This window comes from Schistocerca gregaria, chromosome 3 (genome assembly GCF_023897955.1).
Source record: "Schistocerca gregaria isolate iqSchGreg1 chromosome 3, iqSchGreg1.2, whole genome shotgun sequence".
Lineage (NCBI taxonomy): Eukaryota > Metazoa > Arthropoda > Insecta > Orthoptera > Acrididae > Schistocerca > Schistocerca gregaria.
The window spans coordinates 552174175-552197104 of record NC_064922.1 but is presented as its reverse complement, the minus strand read 5'-3'; the positions used below and the strand labels follow the sequence as shown (position 1 = coordinate 552197104).

Genomic DNA, 22930 nt, shown 5'->3' with positions numbered 1-22930 from the left:
CTTTAAAAGTAATAGGCAAACCTTTTGTAGGAGAACCTCTTGTTAAATGTTTCATTTGGGCTGAACAACCTACTGATGATTACCAACTTAAACAGGAAATAGTCTCTAGTTGTTTTCGGTGTTTCTTCTGTACTATTTTTCCTGCACCAAATTCCCTTCAAATCTTAAACTATTCTGTAATCTATTCTTGAATTCTTAAACTATCCTATAATGTTAGTACCAAGGAAACTAAGTATGACTAAAAGATAATAGACTTAGGAGAATCACAGATAAACTTATTTCTAAACATGAAATTCAGTGAATAGTATATTGTATTAGTGGAAAACATAATATGATTGTAGTATTCAAACAGAAGGATATCTAGACAACATGAACTGAACACAATCTTTTATGTGTGTATAAAAATATAGTATAAGCTTAATGACTAAACAACTATTGTATAGTAGTGTATAATTTTCTATTTAGTATAGAATATTTTATACCCTTTATGAAATTTGATGTAGATGGGAGGGTTTGTATTAGTTTTTGGAGGGGTGAATAGTGTAAGTACAAACATGGCTAACACAGAATACACACCACACCTTCCAAAAGACCCTCGCAAACAAGTGTGACTGACTCTTCACAATTTGCCGTCCCCGGGGACTTCAGAGGTGAAGGTGAAAATGTCCATTCTGTAGGAGACGTTTAACACTATACCTCCTCCGGCTTCTCACTCAGCGCAGTAGGGATCCCGGGGAAGGGGGGTGGGAAGGGTTTTCCGTCTTTGGGGCTATCTTCTTTCTCTTCTTCAATCTTTGCAACGATTTCTACTTTTTCCTTTCTTACTTCTCATTTAAGTACCTATCTATCTTTCCCTCTTTCCATATTCAGCTACTTCTCTCGTAGAAGTCCTTCTGATTTTCCGTGGATTCCAATAACCTACAACTTATTTTATATAAGTAGGCCGAAGAATCGGGCTACACAAACACACACATACACTCAAAAAATACGATTACACAAACAATGATCTTACACATCAAAAGGGAAGGACTGTCAAGTGTTCTAGGGGGAAGGAATTTGTACCCTGGGAAAGGAAGCACACATTGTCGTTTGTTGTGATGGTTCTACATTTCACGTATATAGGGGAAAATATATATACATATAAGAACTATGCCGATTCAATATAATATACATATATATAAGAAGTGACTATTTCCAAGTATACATAAGAAGGAGGCATGAGTAAGAAAAAAGAACATAATCCAGAGAGAAATCAGTTGGGGTAATCATTAAGGAATGTCAGTCTAGTAAATATTCTAACGATTTGTAGGATAGTGGGACTCTTATAATCTAAGTAAACATATTATACATTGAATGATGTATAGAGGCACAGTATATACCAAGAATGTATATGTTGCAAGGTTGGGGATGACTCTGGAGACTAAATGAAGTATCAAGAAGTGGAGTTGAGGTGTAAAATAGAATTGTAGCTTTTGCAGAAAACATTTAATTATAGTGTACATTAAGATGTATACTAGGGAAATGAACCACGAGGCCCCCTCATAAAGGATAAAGGGGGTGCACCCAGCATTTATTTAATATAAAAGGCAGATAGGCAGACCTAAGAAAGGCTGACCTGTACTGTGCGGACAGGGGCACCAAGAAGGGGATTGACCTGTACCATAGGTAAATAGGAATCAAGAGGGGCATACCCACCAAAACAGGAGGAGGGAGTGCAATCATAAGGTCAATCCATACATAAGGTATAGATACTGTTCCTAAAGGGGAAATGGACAGTATCATGACAGAAGTCACACATTTTACAGGGATTATTCTGTTAAGTTTGAATTCTGTATACTACTAGCATTATTATGTTTTATGAGTGTCAGAAAGAACACTTTCATTTGCCCAGAGTTCCTCCAAAATACAAACTACTATGAATAATGCTACTAGTCAGTACTGAGGAAAAATAGTAAAAACAAAAAAAATAGAATACAGGATGAAATATTTAAGTTATGACAGCTGGAATTTACGATTGGAATTGAAGAGAAAGTCCTCGCCATTTATAAGTAAGAGCAATGCGGAATGAAATCATAAATAGAGGCTAATGTTCTAAAAACAAAGTAGAGTAAAGAATTAGTAGAAAGACAACAATCGGAAGCCTGCTCTACAGAGTACAAGAATTTATGGGGAAGAAAGCACAAAAAAGAAAGAAATTGTGTATGTACACCTGTCCTTTTTTTCCCCTAAGGGAAGTCTTTCCGCTCCCGGGATTGGAATGACTCCTTACCCTCTCCCTTAAAACCCACATCCATTCATTTTTCCCTCTCCTTCCCTCTTTCCTGACGAAGCAACTGCCAGTTGCGAAAGCTCGTAATTCTGTGTGTGTGTTTGTGTGTTTTGTTCATGTGCCTGTCTGCCGGCGCTTTCCCGCTTGGTAAGTCTTGGAATCTTTGTTTTTAATATATTTTTCCCATGTGGAAGTTTCTTTCTATTTTATTTATATGCAGTAAATGATTACTTTGAAAGTGGATAGTTACTAGGTATGATATTAATGTAGATAATGGTTAGGTATAAAATACCACGCGTTCGATCTGAGGAGGTGGATATGTAGTGCTTCGAGAATTTACACGTAAATTCTGGAACCATTCGACCTTCTGCCACCTCGAACACGCGATATTTTAAAGATAAATGTGAGAGAGAGCCTATTTACTGTGCAACACATGTCTGTGTGTGCAGGATGGACATTGGTCCTGGGAGGACAGGAATGCGTCAGACAAGTGACGCTGACAAGTGTTTGCTGCTTGCTCCATAGAAGCTGTACGTGACGTACAAGGAGCAAGCATGCGTTATTCTTTGACGGTGTAATGATTGTAATTGTTATGAACAACTGAAACATGTTTTGGCTAGAGACTTTTTCTTAACTTGCAAGAAGCAAGGCCTGTTTTTGAATTTCTGGTGATTATGACACCCACCACAATGTAATTATATTTAATAGTATCTAATGGGTATCGTCGTAGTTGACTTGCAAGAATTTGTATGTTTATGTGAAACTTGTGGAGATGAAAATACACCTGAACTTACCTGAAAGTATGAGGGTACCGAGTTATTTCTTGTGTGTGTGTGTGTGTGTGTGTGTGTGTGTGTGTGTGTGAGAGAGAGAGAGAGAGAGAGAGAGAGAGAGAGAGAGAGAATGTGTTCGTTCCTCTAACCAGCATTGTTTCTTCGGAGAAGAAGTTGTGGAGATTGACGCAACCTCATATTCAGAGAAAAATATTTGGCTAAACATTTCAAGTAAGAGAAGTGTGAAGTTCGCAATCCAATTTTGCACCGCTTCTCTTGTTGCTGAAACTGTTAGAAGGGTAGGAAAGGAATCTGTGTGTTTTTTCTGAGCAGTTTGTATTTTGTAGTTTACTGCCTCTAACGAATATATAGCAGTGATCCTGGTTCTCTCTGTTCAATTATTTCAGGAGGGAAATTCTCAGCTTTATGTTTTATAGCTTTGTTTACTTCTTTTACTAAAGGCCATGTTTCATTTAAAGTTTGAGTGGATAGTCTTTAGATATTTTCCTATTTATCATTCAGATCAGTTGCATTATGTACTGGTTCCCATTTTTCATTGCCTCATGTCCTCATAATTAAATTTTCTTTTATATACAATGTACCACTTTTAGTTATGTCTACATTCCCTACTTCAGTTTCCATAGTAAACGCTCTGTGGTCGGTCATGTGGTTTTTTAAGGTGGCTATGTTCTCCTTTGTTATGTTTGTGAGAATGTGTTCAGCAGGTGTTTGTATATCCATAGTAATTCTTATAGGTTCTCAGTTCATGTGGTTATAGTTACAACACTGCAGTATGTCTACATAACACAAATAATTAACACTATTATTTAATGAGTCAATATTGACGTTTCCAGCAATCAGCAGGTTTTTTTTTCACTGATGTCTTCTCCTGCAAATCGTCCATACAAGTAAAAAGTGTCTTCAAAGCTGCACCCTACCCCACCACTTTTATATGTCATTCTATAGAACAAGTTTATAAGTTTATAACTGTTTAGCCTGCCCATATGCTTCCTGTTCTTTGCAACCCATTTCACTCGCTATGAAGAAATATGTTTTAGTTTCATTCAAGTGTACATCCAAGTGCTCTGATTTATTCATTTTGTATTGAATATTCTGGTATTTGATGGCTAATTTGCTATGTTTTCTCAAAAATTGATTATGAATGTTGTTTAAGTCATATTTTTCTGCAATAATTTTGCTCCATGTTGTGCCTCTTTTCTCGCGATATTGTTGGCACCAGCTACGCACTCAACATATTAATTTTCACATGTCATTTTCTCCTGTGGTTCGAGATCGGTAACATTTTTCATATTTGCACCTGGATTTAGTATTCCCATTGCTTTTGGGAATCTGTGTTATTGTCTTGCAAATTACTCGTCAAGTTTATGCTGTGCCTCTCTCTTAAGAAAAGAACACTGTACCTTTAAACGAAGGATTCTTGATTCTGTTGTCACTTATTTTCGTTGTTGTTTCGTTTATGCAGCCACTGCGTCGTTCGCGAACTTCATCGCCATCTCACTTCACACTTCCATGTTTATCACTATCACTTAGTTCGGTAGTAATTGCAATCTGCTTATTTGAAATAATGCAAGCATGGAAATATGCAATTATTACAGTGATAATCATTCACACTTTTCAGACAACAGTGTTTTCATGTTAATATTCATATTTGGAAAAGTTTGGTTATCACGTGAAACCGTATGCGATTTTTGCGATAATGGCGCTTCACACTTTTCAGCTGCACGTTTTTTCATATTGCACATTAGGACATTAATGGTTAGTGAAAGATAACTTAATAACCACTTAACTTTCTTATTTCATCTCTACAATGTGCTCACAAACTGCTTTTACTCGTATAAATTTCACTTTTTTTGCATTAATCCTAAATGTCTGTATACAAGCCACCATCTTAGATCAGCAACAACCATCAAATATCAAGGGATATGTATCTGGAATTGTGTAAGATGGAGTTGTCATACAAATTTAGCCATGGGAAACATAGAGCCAGATTCAAATTTATTGGAAGAATCCTAAGGTGGTTAAATTCACATACAAAAAAGTTTGGGTACAAAATCTTCATTCGACTAATTCTTGAATATTGTTTGTTTTTTTTTTTTTTTTTGGGACTCTGATGAAGTTTGATAAACAGGAGAAGGAGAAAAGTTTCTAAGAAGAGATACACAATTTAACACAGATTTTATTATTCAGGGCAAGAGTGTCACAGAGATTTTCAACGAACTGCATTCTGAAATGATACAAGAAGGTTATTGTACATCACAGAGAACCGCACATGCTTGCACAGGCGCGCGCACACACACACACACACACACACACACACACACACACACACACACACACACACACACTCTTTCCTAACATCTTGTATCTGTTAGTGATGTGCACCTGTTCACAGGATTTCTATTCACCTATGATTTGTATTATTTCATATTACACAGTTCAGAATGGAATACGTAAATGAAACAGCTAGTAGTATAATCCACAAACTTTTTATGTAGGGCCCAAGCAGTAACCAAATGGTATAAATACTTTTATTAATGAGTTCCTGCATAAACAGTAAAACATACAGATTTCAATTAGAGGTCTTTATAATACAACAGGCTACAATATAATGCTCTAAATTTCATCAGTATGATGATTCATCTGAATAAGAATAGAGAAATGTATACACCTGTCTGGGGGGGAGAGAGAGAGAGAGAGAGAGAGAGAGAGAGAGAGAGAGAGAGAGTTGTGCAGTTAAATAATTTTGAGCCCTAAAGAGTCTGCTTTATCTCTCATGCGCCTTCCATTTTTAGATTTCAAGTTTTAAAACTCCACTTCTCTTTTCAAGTGACCGCATTACTCAACATAAGCGATAAGTAGGCCTACTGTTGTCTTCCTCATTTGATTAAAATTCAGTAATTGTAATGAACTTACTGTTAATAGCATCTCGTGATCAATTACTTAATTTTTATTTATGAGTTTAAATATCATACGAATGTTATTTTTCATTTAGCTTGTCCGTTTGAGAAATAAAGAATTTGGAATTTTTTGTACAGGTACGAAGACATATTTTGTTGTTGGTAGAAAATGTGAGTTCCGGAAACCCCATTCACCAACAGCAGTCACTGGAGGAACACATTTGGAGATATCCCCAAGTTTACAGCCACGCATCCGTGTCCAGTCTTGTGTGCAGAGTAGCACCATACGTCCACACTACTTGCATTTGATGACAGATGTTGGTGTGCGGCAAGCCAAAGCATGTTCACTTCCCAGTATACTAGATTCTGACAATGAAGATGAAGGCTGTGATGTGCGACAACTCACTAAAAGTCCTGTATCCTTGGCTGGTACCAGCTTCTCTCCAAAATACAAACCATGGCGTTATCACAGAAAACTTGTTGTGAATTCAGGTAATAACATACATTGTTAACATTGAACAACATTAATTTGTTTGACATCAATGATAAACTGTTGAAATAGTTATCTATAGTTTGTATTTTTGTCTGAACACAAACTTAAGAGATCTCATAAATGATATGTGCTTTTTCACTAAATATCCTAGAATTTTCTTCTCCTTTTCCAGAAACTTACAACCACAGTTTATTTTCACTATAAGAATTGATTTGTACTTAATTAATTGAGAATTACTGTCTTTTTGTCACAGTAGCTAACAAATTGTATTGCCGAGATAAATTTCCTCTAACTTTCACATACTTAATGGTAAACAGTCCAGACTTAAGTCTCCCCTCTTTTGCAAGGATTGTGTGGCATGCATGAAACCAAGCCGTTCAAGCACTGCTTGGACACTTGTGCTGTAATCTCCCCTCCTCCTCCCCCCCCCCCCCCCCTTCACAACCACCAACATCACCACCACCAACCTGCGACTAAGCCTGTGTCAGTGTAGCCAACAACCATTCCAATATAGCTGTATGTGCCTGCTGTTGTAGAAGTGATGGGAGTAAAGCCTCCATGGAAGACCAAATAGCAAAAGGACCACAGAATACAAAACAAATTAAAATTTGCCCCCCAGTGAATTTCTGGTGTAACTAGGAACATAGGGAAGTGCACAGTTGTTAAAGAGATGCAATTTATTGAGTCACGGAATGACATCGACGAGAACACAATGAAACTGGTTTACATGTAATTAGAGGGAAGATCAGTGTTGGCCATAATATTGATGGTTTATTGACAGCAAAATCGATTTTCAGTCACATAGTGATCATCTTCAGTGCTGTGGTGTACCAATTAAACTCATAGGCACTGGTGTCAAGTTATTATCAGTAACCAAAGCTTATGAAACGATCACAATAACTCTATGGAGTCGCCAATCAGTGGTTTACATGTCTCAAACATGTTTGTTGACTGAGTGCCTGGAAGCCAATGCATGCCTCATGTACTACCGCTTAGTGGTCAGTGAGTGGGGTGTCCATGGTGGATGCTTCGGGCTAGTTGTAGGCTCGCCGTTTGAATGTTGGTTTGCACTATGCATGCCATATTAGCCCTATTTATGTTTTCTGTTGGCAGTAGCTGTAGTAGCCAGCAGATTACTACAGTCCCCAATTTTGATATTAAGTTTATTGCTAGTCTCATTTCTGCTACTCCTTATTACATTTGTCTGTTCTTGATTTGCTCCCCGTCCGTAGTGTGTTCTCATTCTCTTCAACAGCTCTTGCCACTCCTTGCTTTCACCCTGTATATTAATTCCATTCCATTTATTTCTGTCATTGCATCCTTAGTGTATTGATTGAACAGTAAGGGCAAAAGACTACATCCCCATCTTACATCTTTTCTAGTTTGAGCTCTTTGTTCTTGTACATATTGTATATTATCCATCTTTTCCTTCAGTTTACTCCTATTTTTCTAAGAATTTTGGACATCTTCCACCATTTTACCAAGGCAAATAATTTTTCTAGATCGACAGATCCTATGAATGTGTCTTGATTTTTCTTAATTCTTGCTTTTACAATATGGCATAAAGTCCACTAGTAAAGCACCACACCGGTCCCAGAACACAGTTGCCATAATCTTGCGCTTTGACAGCGTCTGTTTGGCTTTGAACTTGACGGGTGAGGTTGTTGCTTGCTTTCGGGAGTGATATGGGATCCCCATGTTTCATCTCCAGTGACAATTTGACTCAACATGTCATCCCCTTCTTCCTCGTAACGAATCAAAAAGTCCAATGAAGTGGCAAATCTCTTCCCTTTGTGGTCCTCTGTGAGGAGTCTGGGTACCCACCGAGAACAAAGTTTTTTAAAGTTTTGGTTTTCAGACACAATTTTGTACAAAACCAATCTTGAAACTTATGGAAATTCCAAAGAAAGAGTGGATATTGTGAATCTTCTGTCCTCATGACGTTTTGACGGCCATTTTTAAATTCTCTAACCCATTGACGCACTTTACCTTCACTCATTGCATTCAAGACATAAACTTCTGTTAACTGTCGATGAATTTCTGCAGCTGATAGGCTTCTTGCGGTCAAAAAACGTATCACTGACCATATCTCACACGTGGCGGGCGATTCAATAATCGTAAACATTATAAAGTAGAACAGCGATGCGTACATGTCATCTACAGAGCTGCAACTTGCATAAGTGTGAACAGGAAGTATGCCAGCAAGTGGCGCGGTGGCTTGTTGCTTCGTCCGCGCGAACTACGGGACTATACGCGCGAACGGCCCTTACTTAAAAAACAACCCTCGTAGAAATTAAGAAGATGTCTTATCTGTGCCACTATGTTATTTGACTGCAAGTATTCCAAAGCTCTGTTTGACTCCGATGCTAATACTGGATTTCCTATAGCTTACATATTGATTGCCGTTTCTTCTTGTATCACATTGTCAGTCAGTTCCTCTGCTTTTTAGAGGCCCTCGCTGTACTCTTTCTTCCTATGTGCTTTCTCCTGTGCACTTAACGATGGGCTTCTCTTGCACCATTTATTATGGTGCCTTTACTTTTAATGGTACTGAAGACTGTTTTGACTCTGTATATGCTGATCACTTCTTCTGATGACCATTTCCTTTTAGATTTCTTCAGGTTCTCTCTGCAGTGATTTTGCTTCAGTTTCCCTGCACTTACTATTGATTTTATTTCTAAGTAATTTATATTTCTGTGTTACTATCTATTTCGGAACATTTTTGAACTACTTTCTCTCATTGATCAGTTGAAGTATTTCTTCTGTTACCCAAGTTTTCTTCACTGCTACCTATCTTCTATCAGTATTTTGTCTGCTCAGCTTCTATTTCTGTCATTGCCTTCTTCAGGCATGTAAATTCTTCTTCAGCTGAACTGCCAAGTGTGAGTTATTCATTATTCCAGTAATAGAGCTGTAGAGAACTTCAAATGTATATCATCATTCCTCAGTACTTCAGTATCCCAATTCTTTCCACATTCATTCTTCCTTATGACTCTCTTTGAACTTCAGCCTACTCTTCATCATTTATAAATTGTGATCTGAGTCATTATCTGCTACTGTTTACATCATAAAATCCACTGTATGGTTTTGGAATCTCTGTCTGACTGTGATGTAATACAGCCAGAATCTTCCTGTATCTCCAGGCCTTTTCCAATTTACCCCCTGCCCTTGTGATTTTTGAACAGTGTATTCATTAAAACCAGCTGCTATTTACAGTATAACCCCACTTTTACATTCCCGGTATTAACATTTTCCAGCCATTTACAACATTTTTTATCATTCCTATCAAATTTCCTATGTCCACAATGTTAATTTGCGCCCAATTATGTGTCAACATATTTTTATTTTTCCTGCAATTTACACATGCAAAAATTTTTGTGGAGAGAAATTGACGCTGCCTGTCCAGTAGTGTTTACAAATAACATGGTTAAGTTTCTTGACACCAGAGCCCTCTACTCAGCGAATTTGAACTGGTAAACATGTAAGAATTGGAACAATTCGTGCCGTATTTCCCGTCGCTGCCAAGCTGTACGTGGCATGGGCCGTGGGAGTGACTAGGTTCGTACAAATAAAAATATCATGACCAATCACGACCATTTCCAAACTGCCTCTACTGCAAAAACACAGTTTCCTGATTGTTGTGATCATCGTGACACCTTTATTGAACGATATTTAGCGTGTTTTGGCGTTTGGCTATATGTAGCTCTAGTTGAAACTGTCATTTACTTTGTGTTGCTGAAATGTTTTTAGTTTAAACATAGCACCGGTTACATTTTTTTTCCAAAATCAGCGGGTTTTATTAGATAATAAACCTTTATTAGATAATAAACAAGTCCCTGACAAGTCTTTTGTGCCTGTTATTTACATATCTCGTACAAAAGGTCAAAAATGCAATGGGGTATCCTGTACACAACTTTTACAGCTTAAAACATTATTTCCCACATTTTGCATTTTCCCTCATTTTATACCATTTTTTTGAAGTACTTGAAAAGTGAAAAAATGGGGTTTCACTGTATTACAGAACTCAATCAGTCTTTCTTCTCTATCATTCTTACTACCAAACCCTTACCCTCTCGTAACTCTGTCTTCTGTTATTTCTCCTACTACCACATTACAATCCCCCATGATTATTTAATTATCATCTACTTTTACACACTGAACTACCTGTTCAATATCTTCGTATACTTCCTCTCTCCCTTCGTCTGCTGCTTGTGATGCCGGCATGTGTACCTAAACTATTGTTGGCAGTGGTGGCTTGCTGTTGATTCTGATGAAAAAATACCTATTGCTGAACTATTAACAGTAACATACTCTCTGCATTACCTTCAGATTCATGACGAATCCTATACCCATTACGCATTCCCATTACACCATTGCCTGCTGCTGTTGATATTACCATATTTTCATCTGAACATAAATCCTCGTCTTAGCAATTAGCTTCACTGTGCCAACTACATCTAGACTGAATCTATTCATTACCCATTACAGATTTTGTTAGCTTTCCTGCCACATTCAGGCTCTGACATCTCATGCTCCATCTTGTGGAATGTTACACTTTTATTGGTTATTAAATTTTTTTCTCATCGTCACCTTGACAGTCACTTGCCGAAGATCTACATTATTACTAAACTGCACAATCCATGTTCAAAGTTTCCCTGAACATCCAAACTTCCATATTCATATTCCAGGAAAGACAGTTGCAACACCAATACATTTTTAGACTTGTTGCATCCTGACATGAAATATTTATTGCATTTTAATTGTATGTAATGAAACAGGAATAGTGTGTGGCAGCATTGACATTGTGGGTAATTAGAATTTTTAACACTTAAACTATTTACATCATGCTGCAAGTAAGTTGAGACTTCAGCTATCAGCTACAGACTGTGTCTCAATTTGAATATCAAATAGCCAAGGTTGTGCTCATTTGCTTCTGTATGTTCTTGTTAGCTCTGAAGGAGGACATTCTGTGGAACTTCAGCAACAATTTTTGATTTTGTTTATGTGCCTGTAAACCACTCAGCTGTTGGGCAAGTGGCTACTTTTACTCATTCCATTATTAATCTCTCCCTCCCTCCCTCACCCCCCCTGCCATTCTCTCCCCCTCCCTCCCCTATGTTTTGATGGACTCTCCAAACATGCTACAGAAGGATGAATAGTAGTTCTAAAAATAGGATACACTCTTTCAGTTACATGTTCAGCTGTAGCTTTTCTCCTTTGAAATTTCACAATCTTGACAAATCAAATTGTGAATGACCGGTAACACACAAAGTTTGCTTCCCTCTTCTCTGTATAACTGCATTACATTGAAGTATTTCAGTTAAAATGCTGGTTAGACAGTTTTCTAAAAAATCATGAGACTGTATGGAAAATATTACATAATAGTGGGAGCAAATAGTAAAACCAAGTTGATATTCCCAATGTATTTGTGCAAAAAATCCATAAAAAGCATCCCATATTGAATGAGTTAAGTCATAGGGGATGTGAGGGGAAGTATGCCACTTAGTGGACTAACATGCTAGGGGTATCAAAAGACTTAGACCTTACCTTCTTTCTTCTGCCTTGTAGTTTTGTCACATGTAAGTATGAAAAATATTGAGTCAACATTAAAAATCCAAATGGAATTCAACAATTAAAAACAAAGGGTGAATGGATAGATGTAAAGTGTTTGTTTTAGGGACTTTTTCTTCTACAATATATTAACGTTTTTCTCGTAACATAAATATAAAAAGTGACTTGGAAGTAATTACCATACTTATCAGTTGAACAGCTCTTCATTTTAAGATCTTGTAAATTATGCTTTGGTTTTGAATAACATTTTGTCATACTATGTGGACACTGAAAGCAAATCAGTTTCTCGCCATCACATTACTTTTTTTTTTAAATGAAGACAATAATTTATGCTTTCACACACATTTTAATCCATATGTTGTCAGTCATATAGCTTCTTACAGATTGGTTCAGAACTGTCAATAATTTACAAGGAACAATGGAAAAATAAACCAATAATTGACACAGTCAAGATTCAGCTGCTTAATGAAGAACTTTTTTTTCCATCAAGCCATTTCACCATAACCTTCTTTAGGTGTGCTGTCTCCTTTCTGAGACGAACAATAGTCTGCCATCATATTACTGGTCCAAACTCCTTAATATCTCTTTCCGTTGTCCTTTAAGTCTTGGTGAAAATGTTCAATATGTCCCTCGCTGTAAACCTCAAGCTTGTGAGGGAAATATTCTGTATGAGAAAGTGAAAATTCCAATTTAACATTCATGTTGCATCCATGAATTTTCGAGTTTTCTAGCAGTTCCTGAAACAAGCTTTGTACAGGGGACTCGTGTGCCTACCCAGAAAGTTTTCAGTAATATTTCTCAAACAAGTCGATGATTGTTTCTCATCTTGAGTGATTGCATTCTCAAATTGTGGCTCATACATTAACTTTTCTTATCTGCAATCCAGTAATTACATCAACTGCAAGATTTTTCTAACTTGCCATTGTAAATGTTGTGCAGATATCTGAATCCATTACCATACTTATCAGTACACACACAAACTGGGACATAATACATAATTTTATGTGCAGTTGAGCAAGCAATATTTTGGAGTGTTCCACAAAAAACTCTTGTTTGATGTTCATGGAACCAGCAAATGGGGCAAAGAGGATATAAGAAGCAGATTAGCACAGGCAAAGAGAGCACTTTCACCAAAATAAATCTACTAGTCTAAAAATTAGCCATAATTGGTTTATAAGCGCATAGTGAATATTAAATTAAGTTCTACACAAATTGGTGATGAGGAGAATATGTGGATTATGACAAGGGACAGAATGATAGAACATGTTTTCAGACAAAAAGGACTAATTTCTGTGGTACTAAAGGAAGTAATAGGGAGCAGAAACTTATGGGAATATACCCAACAAATAATTGAAGCTGTTTACGGTGCCCTTTGCTTCAGTCTTTTATCTTCTTATTTACATTATTTTGTTTGGGTCTCTGTCCATTCTTTTTATGAGGACCATACTCCCAGGCTCTATTCTTTTTTCTTTTTTTTCATCCAACATTTTGTGCCAGTTTCCATTTTGCATTGTACGCTGTGTTCTGTTGAACCCTTTGCCCTGGACTTTTCTCAATACTTTTATGTAATTTTCTGCTTTGAGGTACCCATACTGCAAGTTTACCCTGCTTGAGAAAAGCTTATTGAATTCAGAATTGAGCAATAATAATAATAATAATAATAATAATAATCCACATTCTTTTCTGTAGGTTGGGGAAAAATCATTTTTTCCCTTAATTATTGTAACTGACATTATGATAATTAAAATCACTTAGGAACTATTGCTTTCATTTCTGGATACCAATAAAAATCTATTACTTTGTTTCAGACTAGCTTATTTTTCATATATTTTGTTGGTGGCACTTATATTTTTATTTATATTTTGTGTAGAAGAAACAGAGCCACTTGGTTTACAAGGAGCGAGCCGTTCTTCTCCACCAATGATTAGAGCACCTGCAGCAGAAAATAAGGAAAATGGAGTTCGTCAAGTTGTAAGTAAATTTAAAGAGCTATCAAATTAAATGTTTGTTTTATTTCTGTGTCTCTGTTTCTTCAGGGTGTCTCAAAGAAAGTTAATATTTGAAGAGCTTTCTGCTCATACACAGCAAGTAGGAGGAGATCAGGGGAGGGGGGGGGGGGGGGGTTACATTCATTGCTTGCTTGACCTTTTGGAATTCAGTCGATATGGTGCACTTCTCAGGAATGGACCACATACTGTGTATGCGAGAATTTTTCAAAAATGGTCATTCAGCGACTGTAGCACATATGAAATATTGCAGTGATCGTGGATTGCATAATGTAGATGACGCTTAAAGTCTTCCCTTATCTGGAAATGGATCAGAAAGTTTGAGGAGAGCAGTTCAACACTGGCCAAACTGAAGTCAAGGCAACCAAGGTCATCAAGAATGGGCGAACTTGTGGAGAGTATAAATTCATCTGTTCATGACAATCCTAACCTCTCCATGCCTCTCCGTGCTTAAGCATGCAAATTCATTAAACATGCATAGATTGTAACTGCACTAAATTGTGCAAAAAGACTATAAACTGTACTGGTACAAAATCCAATTGGTGCAAGAATTAAAGCCTCAGGATAACAGACATAGGCTGCAGTTCATTAATGATGTGACTGAGTGCTCTTCATTTGACATCATCTTGTTTTCTGATGAGGCTAATTTCCACCTGAACAGTCACATCAGTAAGGAAAATTGTCTCAAGTGGAATGCAATGAATCTGAATCATAAACATGAGGTTACTGTAAAGGCTATGATGTTGGCTCAAGGAATAATTGGCACATGCTTTTTTGAGGAGGCTGCAGTTCATTAATGATGTGACTGAGTGCTCTTCATTTGACATAATCTTGTTTTCTGATGAGGCTAATTTCCACCTGAACAGTCACATCAGTAAGGAAAATTCTCTCAAGTGGAATGCAACGAATCTGAAACATAAACTTGAGGTTACTGTAAAGGCTATGATGTTGGCTCAAGGAATAATTGGCGAGTGCTTTTTTGAGGATGAGAGCGGTCTTGTAATTATAGTGAATTCAAAGTGTTATGTGGAAATTTTAAATAATGAATTTTTGGTGCCTGAAGTGCAAAACTTTCCTGGTTATAACCAAAGAACATTGTTTCAGCTAGACAGAGCCACAGCACATATGTCCAATGCAGCTGTACTGCGAGTTTGTGAAATTTTCCCTGGCAAATTTATCCCCACGCAGTCCACATTTGAGCCCCATGAATATTTTAGTGCGTGTCTATAATCAGACTTCTCTGGAACAATTGAGAGTAAATATCCATAGCAAAGTGGCAGTCATCCCAGTGTCTTGTTCATCATTTAAATGAGTGCTGTAGTCATGCTGAATTGCATTTAAAAGTTATTTTTAAGAAGAAACTCCTAAACTGTATACTTCAAAAACACATAAAAGATTGTGTCTATAGACGTCACTCTCTATTTTATTGTGACACATCAAATATAATCTGAACAGTTTTATGCACACTTTCTTAAGTCATTTTCTAAAGCAATGTGGTGATCTTAAGAGGACAAGAATAGAATTTCTTTACCTGGTAATGAAAGACTGTTTTTTTAAGTAATAATTTTTTGCTAAAAAAAAGTCCCCTTTTAGGTCAGTGAACTTCATTCATTGTTTTTCCAGGGAGTGTTGTAGCCTCAACATTCTGTTCTGTATGTTTGCAAAATCCCCACAAATGGCTATGATAACCTCTTCTTGGGTTCAAAAAGTTTTCCAGTCATAAATTTTCATATATGGGGAAATTAGCGAAAATCCTCTACTGAAGGGAGTCAAGGTTTCACCAATTTATACTTCAAAAGTCAGTTTTGCCACTGCAAACAAGTTATGCAGGCAGATCAAGACCTTCATTGTTTTATCCTTTGCAGGTAATGACTATTAAGAAAAATTCCTTTTGTGTTTCAGAAAGCATCTAACAGATGAAAATGACTTCAGTTTGTTCGATGCATGGTCACTCCCTGTCACCCAGTCTTTTGTTATTTTGTATCTGTAATGTGAAAAGGTAGACTCTTAACAAATTGGCAAACAAAATCAGTTGGATTCATTTTATATACAAAGAAATTAATTTTGTTTTTGTTTTGCATTTTGTCAGAAATAAAAAAAATTACTTTTAAAAGCCATCTGATCAAAACAATTCAGTTTCACTTATATGAATCCCATCTTTGTATCAAGCAAAAAATTTTCTCATTAGTGTTATACATATAGCAAGGAGTACCACTTATCCTGCATGCAATCAGGCTGCAAATCAAGGAGAATAATATCCCACACATTAAAATGATGAATTGAATCTAATGACAAGTTTCTTTGCATAGCCATCCTCTGCAGCAAGCACAGAAATATTTGATTTGTAAATAAAACAGTCTTCTCTTAGTGCAACTTAATTTATTTTTCCCAGACGTGTTTGGCCTTTTCTTGCTCTAAGGCATCATCAGTGGGATCTATAACAATACAGTTTTGTTATTTTTAGATTATCAAATAGTACATGTCACAATTTTTTATGTACATAAGCAATTACTTATGGTTTGCTGTGATCTGCGTTTCCTCTCATCTGGTTTGGAGGTTGCTCTTCCACTTTGTTATAGACACATAAGCACAATTTTATATTCCGAACTTTTTCACACTGTTCACCATGTTTCGTGTGTGTGTGTGTGTGTGTGTGTGTGTGTGTGTGTGTGTGTGTGTGTGTGTGTGTGTTTTGTGTGTGGGGTGGGGGAGGGGGGGGGAGGGGGTTGAGTTTGAGAGTGTTGAATATGAATGTACTAGCTGTTAGAAAGTGGTTGAAAGCTTTGGTGATGGGGGATTTGACTTTTAATTTCAGTGTTCTGTGGTGGGGTTGGTGGATGAGTGAGTGTAAAGATGTTCTGTGGTATTATTGTTATATTGGGCTGTATTATTATATTAATCCTCTTTGGGAGTGTTATTCTTTTGCTGTCTATTAGTGCAAACAATGAATTGTTTGGCATGTGTACTTGATCATTCAACAGGGTTTTCTCCATGTGATAATTTTCATGCAGGGTTAGGAGGTGGTTTTTATTGTTAATTCTAATTATTTTCATGTCTTCTCTAGTGGTTGGTATGTGGCTATGTTCTCCTAGGTGTTATGCAAATCTGGAATAGTTTGTCCCATATTTCCAGGATTTCATGTGATCTTTGTATCTTACATCAAATGTTCTACCTGTCTGTCCTATGTATCTGCCTTCACAAGCATTACACTGTAGTTGATATATACTTGCTTTCTGGTATATGTCTCTCTTTTTGTCAGTTTTGGGTGTATTTTTGTATAGAATTGTCTGTTGCATATGCTGTGTTTACTCCCTGTATTTTGAAAATGTGTACCATCTTGTGTTTTCTTTCATCTTTGTTTGATTATTCTGTGTAGTTGTTATGGGACTGTGTGTTTGTGTTTGGTTCTGTTGCTTTGTTGTCTGTATTTTGGTGCTTTCTGCTTTTATTTTACTTTTAATTTTCTTGTTTAGCTGCGTGACTATGTCACTGTTGTAGCCATTGTTTTGTGCTATCTGCTTTGTTATGTCCAGTTCTTCTTGGTAGTTTACTTTGTGGAGTGACACTGTGTTGAGTCTGTGGAGCATGTGTCAAAATGCTGCTTGATTTTGTGAGTGTGGATGGTTTGAGAATTGAGGAATGGTAATGTCCGTTGCTGTGGGTTTACAGTAAATTTCAAACATATGCTTATTGTTTTGTTTTTTGAGTGTTATATCCAGAAAGTTAAGCTAATGACTTGTTTGGTGCTACTCTCAAACAAAGAAGAGGATGCTTGTTTCCTTGCGTGATGGGTCACATTTGTATATGATAAAAGGAGTTGGTTGAACCTATTGATACTATACGTAAGCTTTGACACTAGACACAATGGTTTTGTGGCTTGTGGTGTCATAGTATGCAGCACAAAATTGTTGTGGATTCTGAAAATGATATTGTAGTTGATAGATGATGTTGGAATAGGGCATATTATTTGGAGTAACTCTATCTGCCAATAAGCCCCTATGTTTGGAAAAATTGTGGGGAATGTGATCAGTTTGGGCTTAGAGGTTGTGTTGATATATTTTCTGTTTTGTTTTCAATTTACAATGAATCATTTTGTCAAGTTGAATAGTTGGTGTACAATTTCATTTTTGCAAAAATATGGTGTGCTAGGTGACTCGCAGTCATTGTGTTGCCTAGTAGTATGGTGGCAAAGATGGTAGTCCTGTCTTGCGCAACAGATGAATTTATGTGGCAGTCCATTTGTAGCAGAATGTGGTTGGAGAAATCGAGACATGATTTTTTTTTTTTTTTTAACATAGCATCTTTTTTATATAGGCTTAATTATCTTTGTTCTGTGACTGTTGTTGTGATTCTTTTCTGTAAATATATACAGTTTCTGTAATGTTTTAAATATAAAACTTATAAATATATACAGTTTCGACTTTTTAAATGGTGGCAGTTTATCTCGGATAAGTTTTGGTTTTGATTCAATGTTGAGGCTGGATTACTCATTTTATTCCTTAGTTCAGTGTGGCTATGTAGAGTAATTAAAAATATTATACCAATTCACGCTACATGTTAGTGGTACCTTTTGTTTTTGTGTTGTGTTGACTGATCCGTTTCTGTGGGGTGTCATTTAGTTCAGTTTTGCTATCCAGGTCAAGGGAAGGTGTCATTTTTTCATTTTTGTTTGATGTTCGCAGATGAATTTATTTACTTAGTCCCCTCCTACAAATCTCAAGTTCACGCAGCAGTCTCATCTGATATATTTTTTTCTACTGTTGAATAATTTTGTTATTAGTAACAGATATTTTTTCTCACATGTTTATTATGTTAATATATTTCCGTCATCAAGGTCATCATACTGAATTTTGATGATCTGTTTATGGCTGCCGAATTTCAATGAGCTGTTTGTTGGCATGTTGATGATGTAATGGATCAAAGGAAATAGATGATACTGGTGAGTTCAGTCACATATAAGCACTTGTGAGAAATCACCTCTCTGCAAACTGTGTTAGCCAGAGGCAACCACTGAGGGCTTAACAATCAAGTCAGTCATGTTTGGAAAGTAGCAGTAACGTATCATGACTTCTGCCTGAATGTTGGTTTCATTTCTAATGACTACTCTTGTCCTAGAACTAGTGAATTCCACCTGATAAGTTGCTGTATACAACTTGCTTGTGAAGATAAAACAAGATAATAGGTGGTGTAATCTTTGTAATTTTATCTTTTTTTATATTACATGTTTGTTCAGTTGGCTTTGATATGTTACACAGATGCTCAATAAACTATAATGACAGTTACTATAAAGAGCTTTTATTGTATCACAAGAAAGACTGCTGGAGACACAAATAGTCCACAAATTAATGGGAGAAATTATTGCTACATACAATACAGATATTTCCAAAGGACATCAATGACCACAGTCTGGACAGTGTTTTCTACTTCAGAGGAAGACCTTTTTGCCGAAAGCTTAAGTGTATAACAGTCTTTTCATTGATCCTGTCTGCGACTCAGTGTCTCCTCTTTATGGTGACTTTCCTTAACATAATACTGGACCAAGACAGATAATTCTAAATCTTTAACCACACCACTCCCAGCAGGAGGTATGTATGGCTAGTGGGTAACAGAACCTAATTGAATGAGAGAACATGGGAAGGGTATGCATCCTGAATTCACTTTCATCAAAGTTATTGGGCATGATTGCTTCAGTATATATTTGTAATTGTGAATTGGGAATCTCCGGTAAAGTATACCCATATACATCCTTAGACAACTAGAGGGTATTATAAATTAATTCTAACCATGAGGCCAAATCATGTAAAGACATGCTGATTAAGTATCTGGTTAAGCTACAAAAAGAATGAGTGAACGAAGGTATAACTGAAACGCTGAACTCAGTGAGGAAAGTAAACAGGAACTTCAATAAAACAAACCCCTTTAGCTTGACATTTAATTCATTCACACATTTAATTCTGTAAATCTGATCACAAAGGAGAGCTGTCAGGGATGTGTAACAAGCCAAGCCTACATCCAAATTAAACTCCTTAAGTCTGACTTTATTCAGTTATAGTAGCTTCAATTTCTACAAGTGCCAAAATATGGTGACATTACACTTCGATATAATAGTAGTGCTGCCTGCAGAAAATACAACCAGGCAGCTCATAAGTCAGACTGAGATTGCAATTTCCCATTATCAAGATTTAACTGTATTGTCAGACATGTATTTTGAAGTAATGTGTGTCAAGTCTGAAAGAAAATAGAATAAATTAAAGATGCAAAATATGTTCTGTATTCTGTGTCCAGTATTACTTAAAACCATGCAGTCTTTATTATTTGTAGTGTTTGCATTAGCTTTGCAGTGCTGAAACTGAAGATTCAGTAAATACATTAACTATCACTTGCTTTTATTATTGTATGTACCAAACTGTGCTCTTCAGTTTGCCTTGAACTTTTAGGGAAACAACTGTGACAACTTCTTTGTTTACTATTGTTATGGCTGCCTCCTGAAAACAGAGACTTTCATGGAGTCATTAGTCCGTTTGTTCTAGGACATCTTCTACTTCTCCACAACATGGAGCAGCTGTGGTGGAAGAATCAATCAAAATGCATTGGAGTGTGTAAAGTATCAGGGACACAAACTCTATCCAAGGAGTTTTGAATGTGTCGTAATCCCAAAAGAACCACCACATCCTTCTAATGCACTTCCCATAGCCTTGTAGTCCCCATCAAAGTGCAAAAAGAAACAGAAAAAATCTCACTAGTATATGAATAACATACTACAAGAATACTTGAATGACATTAGAGCTCATTTGCAGATCAATAGGATGTACCCTCTGCTATGCTCTTCATAGTGGTTTGTGCAGAGTATAGATGTGGATGAAGATCTAGATTTGTTTGCTATATTTAATGAGGTTTACTTGCAGTTACATGGTGGCAATCTAAATTTGATAAAAATAAAGTCCATTGTTTCAACTTTTCTTGCCAGAATTAAACTAATGAAGGAAAACAATGGACAGTGTGAATTTTCCAGTTTCCTAATGTGTCACAAAACTGCCGGGAAGACGACATTTCAACATAAGTTCCGTATTTAAACTTCCTTCACATGGACTTTGAAAATACACTCCTGGAAATGGAAATAAGAACACCGTGAATTCATTGTCCCAGGAAGGGGAAACTTTATTGACACATTCCTGGGGTCAGATACATCACATGATCACACTGACAGAACCACAGGCACATAGACACAGGCAACAGAGCATGCACAATGTCGGCACTAGTACAGTGTATATCCACCTTTCGCAGCAATGCAGGCTGCTATTCTCCCATGGAGACGATCGTAGAGATGCTGGATGTAGTCCTGTGGAACGGCTTGCCATGCCATTTACACCTGGCGCCTCAGTTGGACCAGCGTTCGTGCTGGACGTGCAGACCGCGTGAGACGACACTTCATCCAGTCCCAAACATGCTCAATGGGGGACAGATCCGGAGATCTTGCTGGCCAGGGTAGTTGACTTACACCTTCTAGAGCACGTTGGGTGGCACGGGATACATGCGGACGTGCATTGTCCTGTTGGAACAGCAAGTTCCCTTGCCGGTCTAGGAATGGTAGAACGATGGGTTCGATGACGGTTTGGATGTACCGTGCACTATTCAGTGTCCCCTCAACGATCACCAGAGGTGTACGGCCAGTGTAGGAGATCGCTCCCCACACCATGATGCCGTGTGTTGGCCCTGTGTGCCTCGGTCGTATGCAGTCGTGATTGTGGCGCTCACCTGCACGGCGCCAAACACGCATACGACCATCATTGGCACCAAGGCAGAAGCGACTCTCATCGCTGAAGATGACACGTCTCCATTCGTCCCTCCATTCACGCCTGTCGCGACACCACTGGAGGCGGGCTGCACAATGTTGGGGCGTGAGCGGAAGACGGCCTTACGGTGGGTGGGACCGTAGCCCAGCTTCATGGAGACGGTTGCGAATGGTCCTCGCTGATACCCCAGGAGCAACAGTGTCCCTAATTTGCTGGAAAGTGGCGGTGCGGTCCCCTACGGCACTGCGTAGGATCCTACGGTCTTGGCGTGCATCCGTGCGTCGCTGCGGTCCGGTCCCAGGTCGACGGGCACGTGCACCTTCCGCCGACCACTGGCGACAACATCGATGTACTGTGGAGACCTCACGCCCCACGTGTTGAGCAATTCGGCGGTACGTCTACCCGGCCTCCCGCATGCCCACTATACGCCCTCGCTCAAAGTCCGTCAACTGCACATACGGTTCACGTCCACGCTGTCGCGGCATGCTACCAGTGATAAAGACTGCGATGGAGCTCTGTATGCCACGGCAAACTGGCTGACACTGACGGCAGCGGTGCCCAAATGCTGCGCAGCTAGCGCCATTCGACGGCCAACACCGCGGTTCCTGGTGTGTCCGCTGTGCCGTGCGTGTGATCATTGCTTGTACAGCCCTCTCGCAGTGTCCGGAGCAAGTATGGTGGGTCTGACACACCGGTGTCAATGTGTTCTTTTTTCCATTTCCAGGAGTGTATATTTGAGCATGTTTTGACTGTGGAAATACAAGACAGTGAATGATCAGTTCATATAGTGGTATTGAAGACATGGATCTCACATTATGAGGAGAACTGATCAGAGTAATTGCTAACGAAGAACTTCAGGTACACTTTAGAAAGGGGATCAGCAATTCTAGCTTCATAGAAATTACCTGTTACGCAGTACTATGGACTGTCAAAAGAAAGCTATTCCATCTTCACATTTCATGGAAAGAAGTCTCAGTGTGGTTGCCAAATTTTATTTTATTTATTTAAGGGGCTGTGAAAAGGGGTGGGGGGGGGGGGGATAGGAAATCGCTGACAAGGAGATGTAATATTAAAACTAACTAAATTCAACCAAATGCTGAAAATTTG

General features: G+C 37.8%; 1 protein-coding gene across 3 annotated transcripts in view; it reads left to right on the top strand.

Annotated features, from left to right (window-relative positions):
- LOC126353953 (adenylate cyclase type 9) overlaps nt 1–22930 on the top strand; it is a 218207-nt gene that overhangs the window by 111680 nt on the left and 83597 nt on the right. For all 3 annotated transcript variants that reach the window (XM_050003253.1, XM_050003250.1, XM_050003251.1), the window contains exons 5-6: nt 6099–6452; nt 13895–13995. In XM_050003253.1, coding sequence (XP_049859210.1) covers nt 6099–6452; nt 13895–13995 — 455 coding nt within the window. The remainder of the gene's footprint in view (nt 1–6098; nt 6453–13894; nt 13996–22930) is intronic.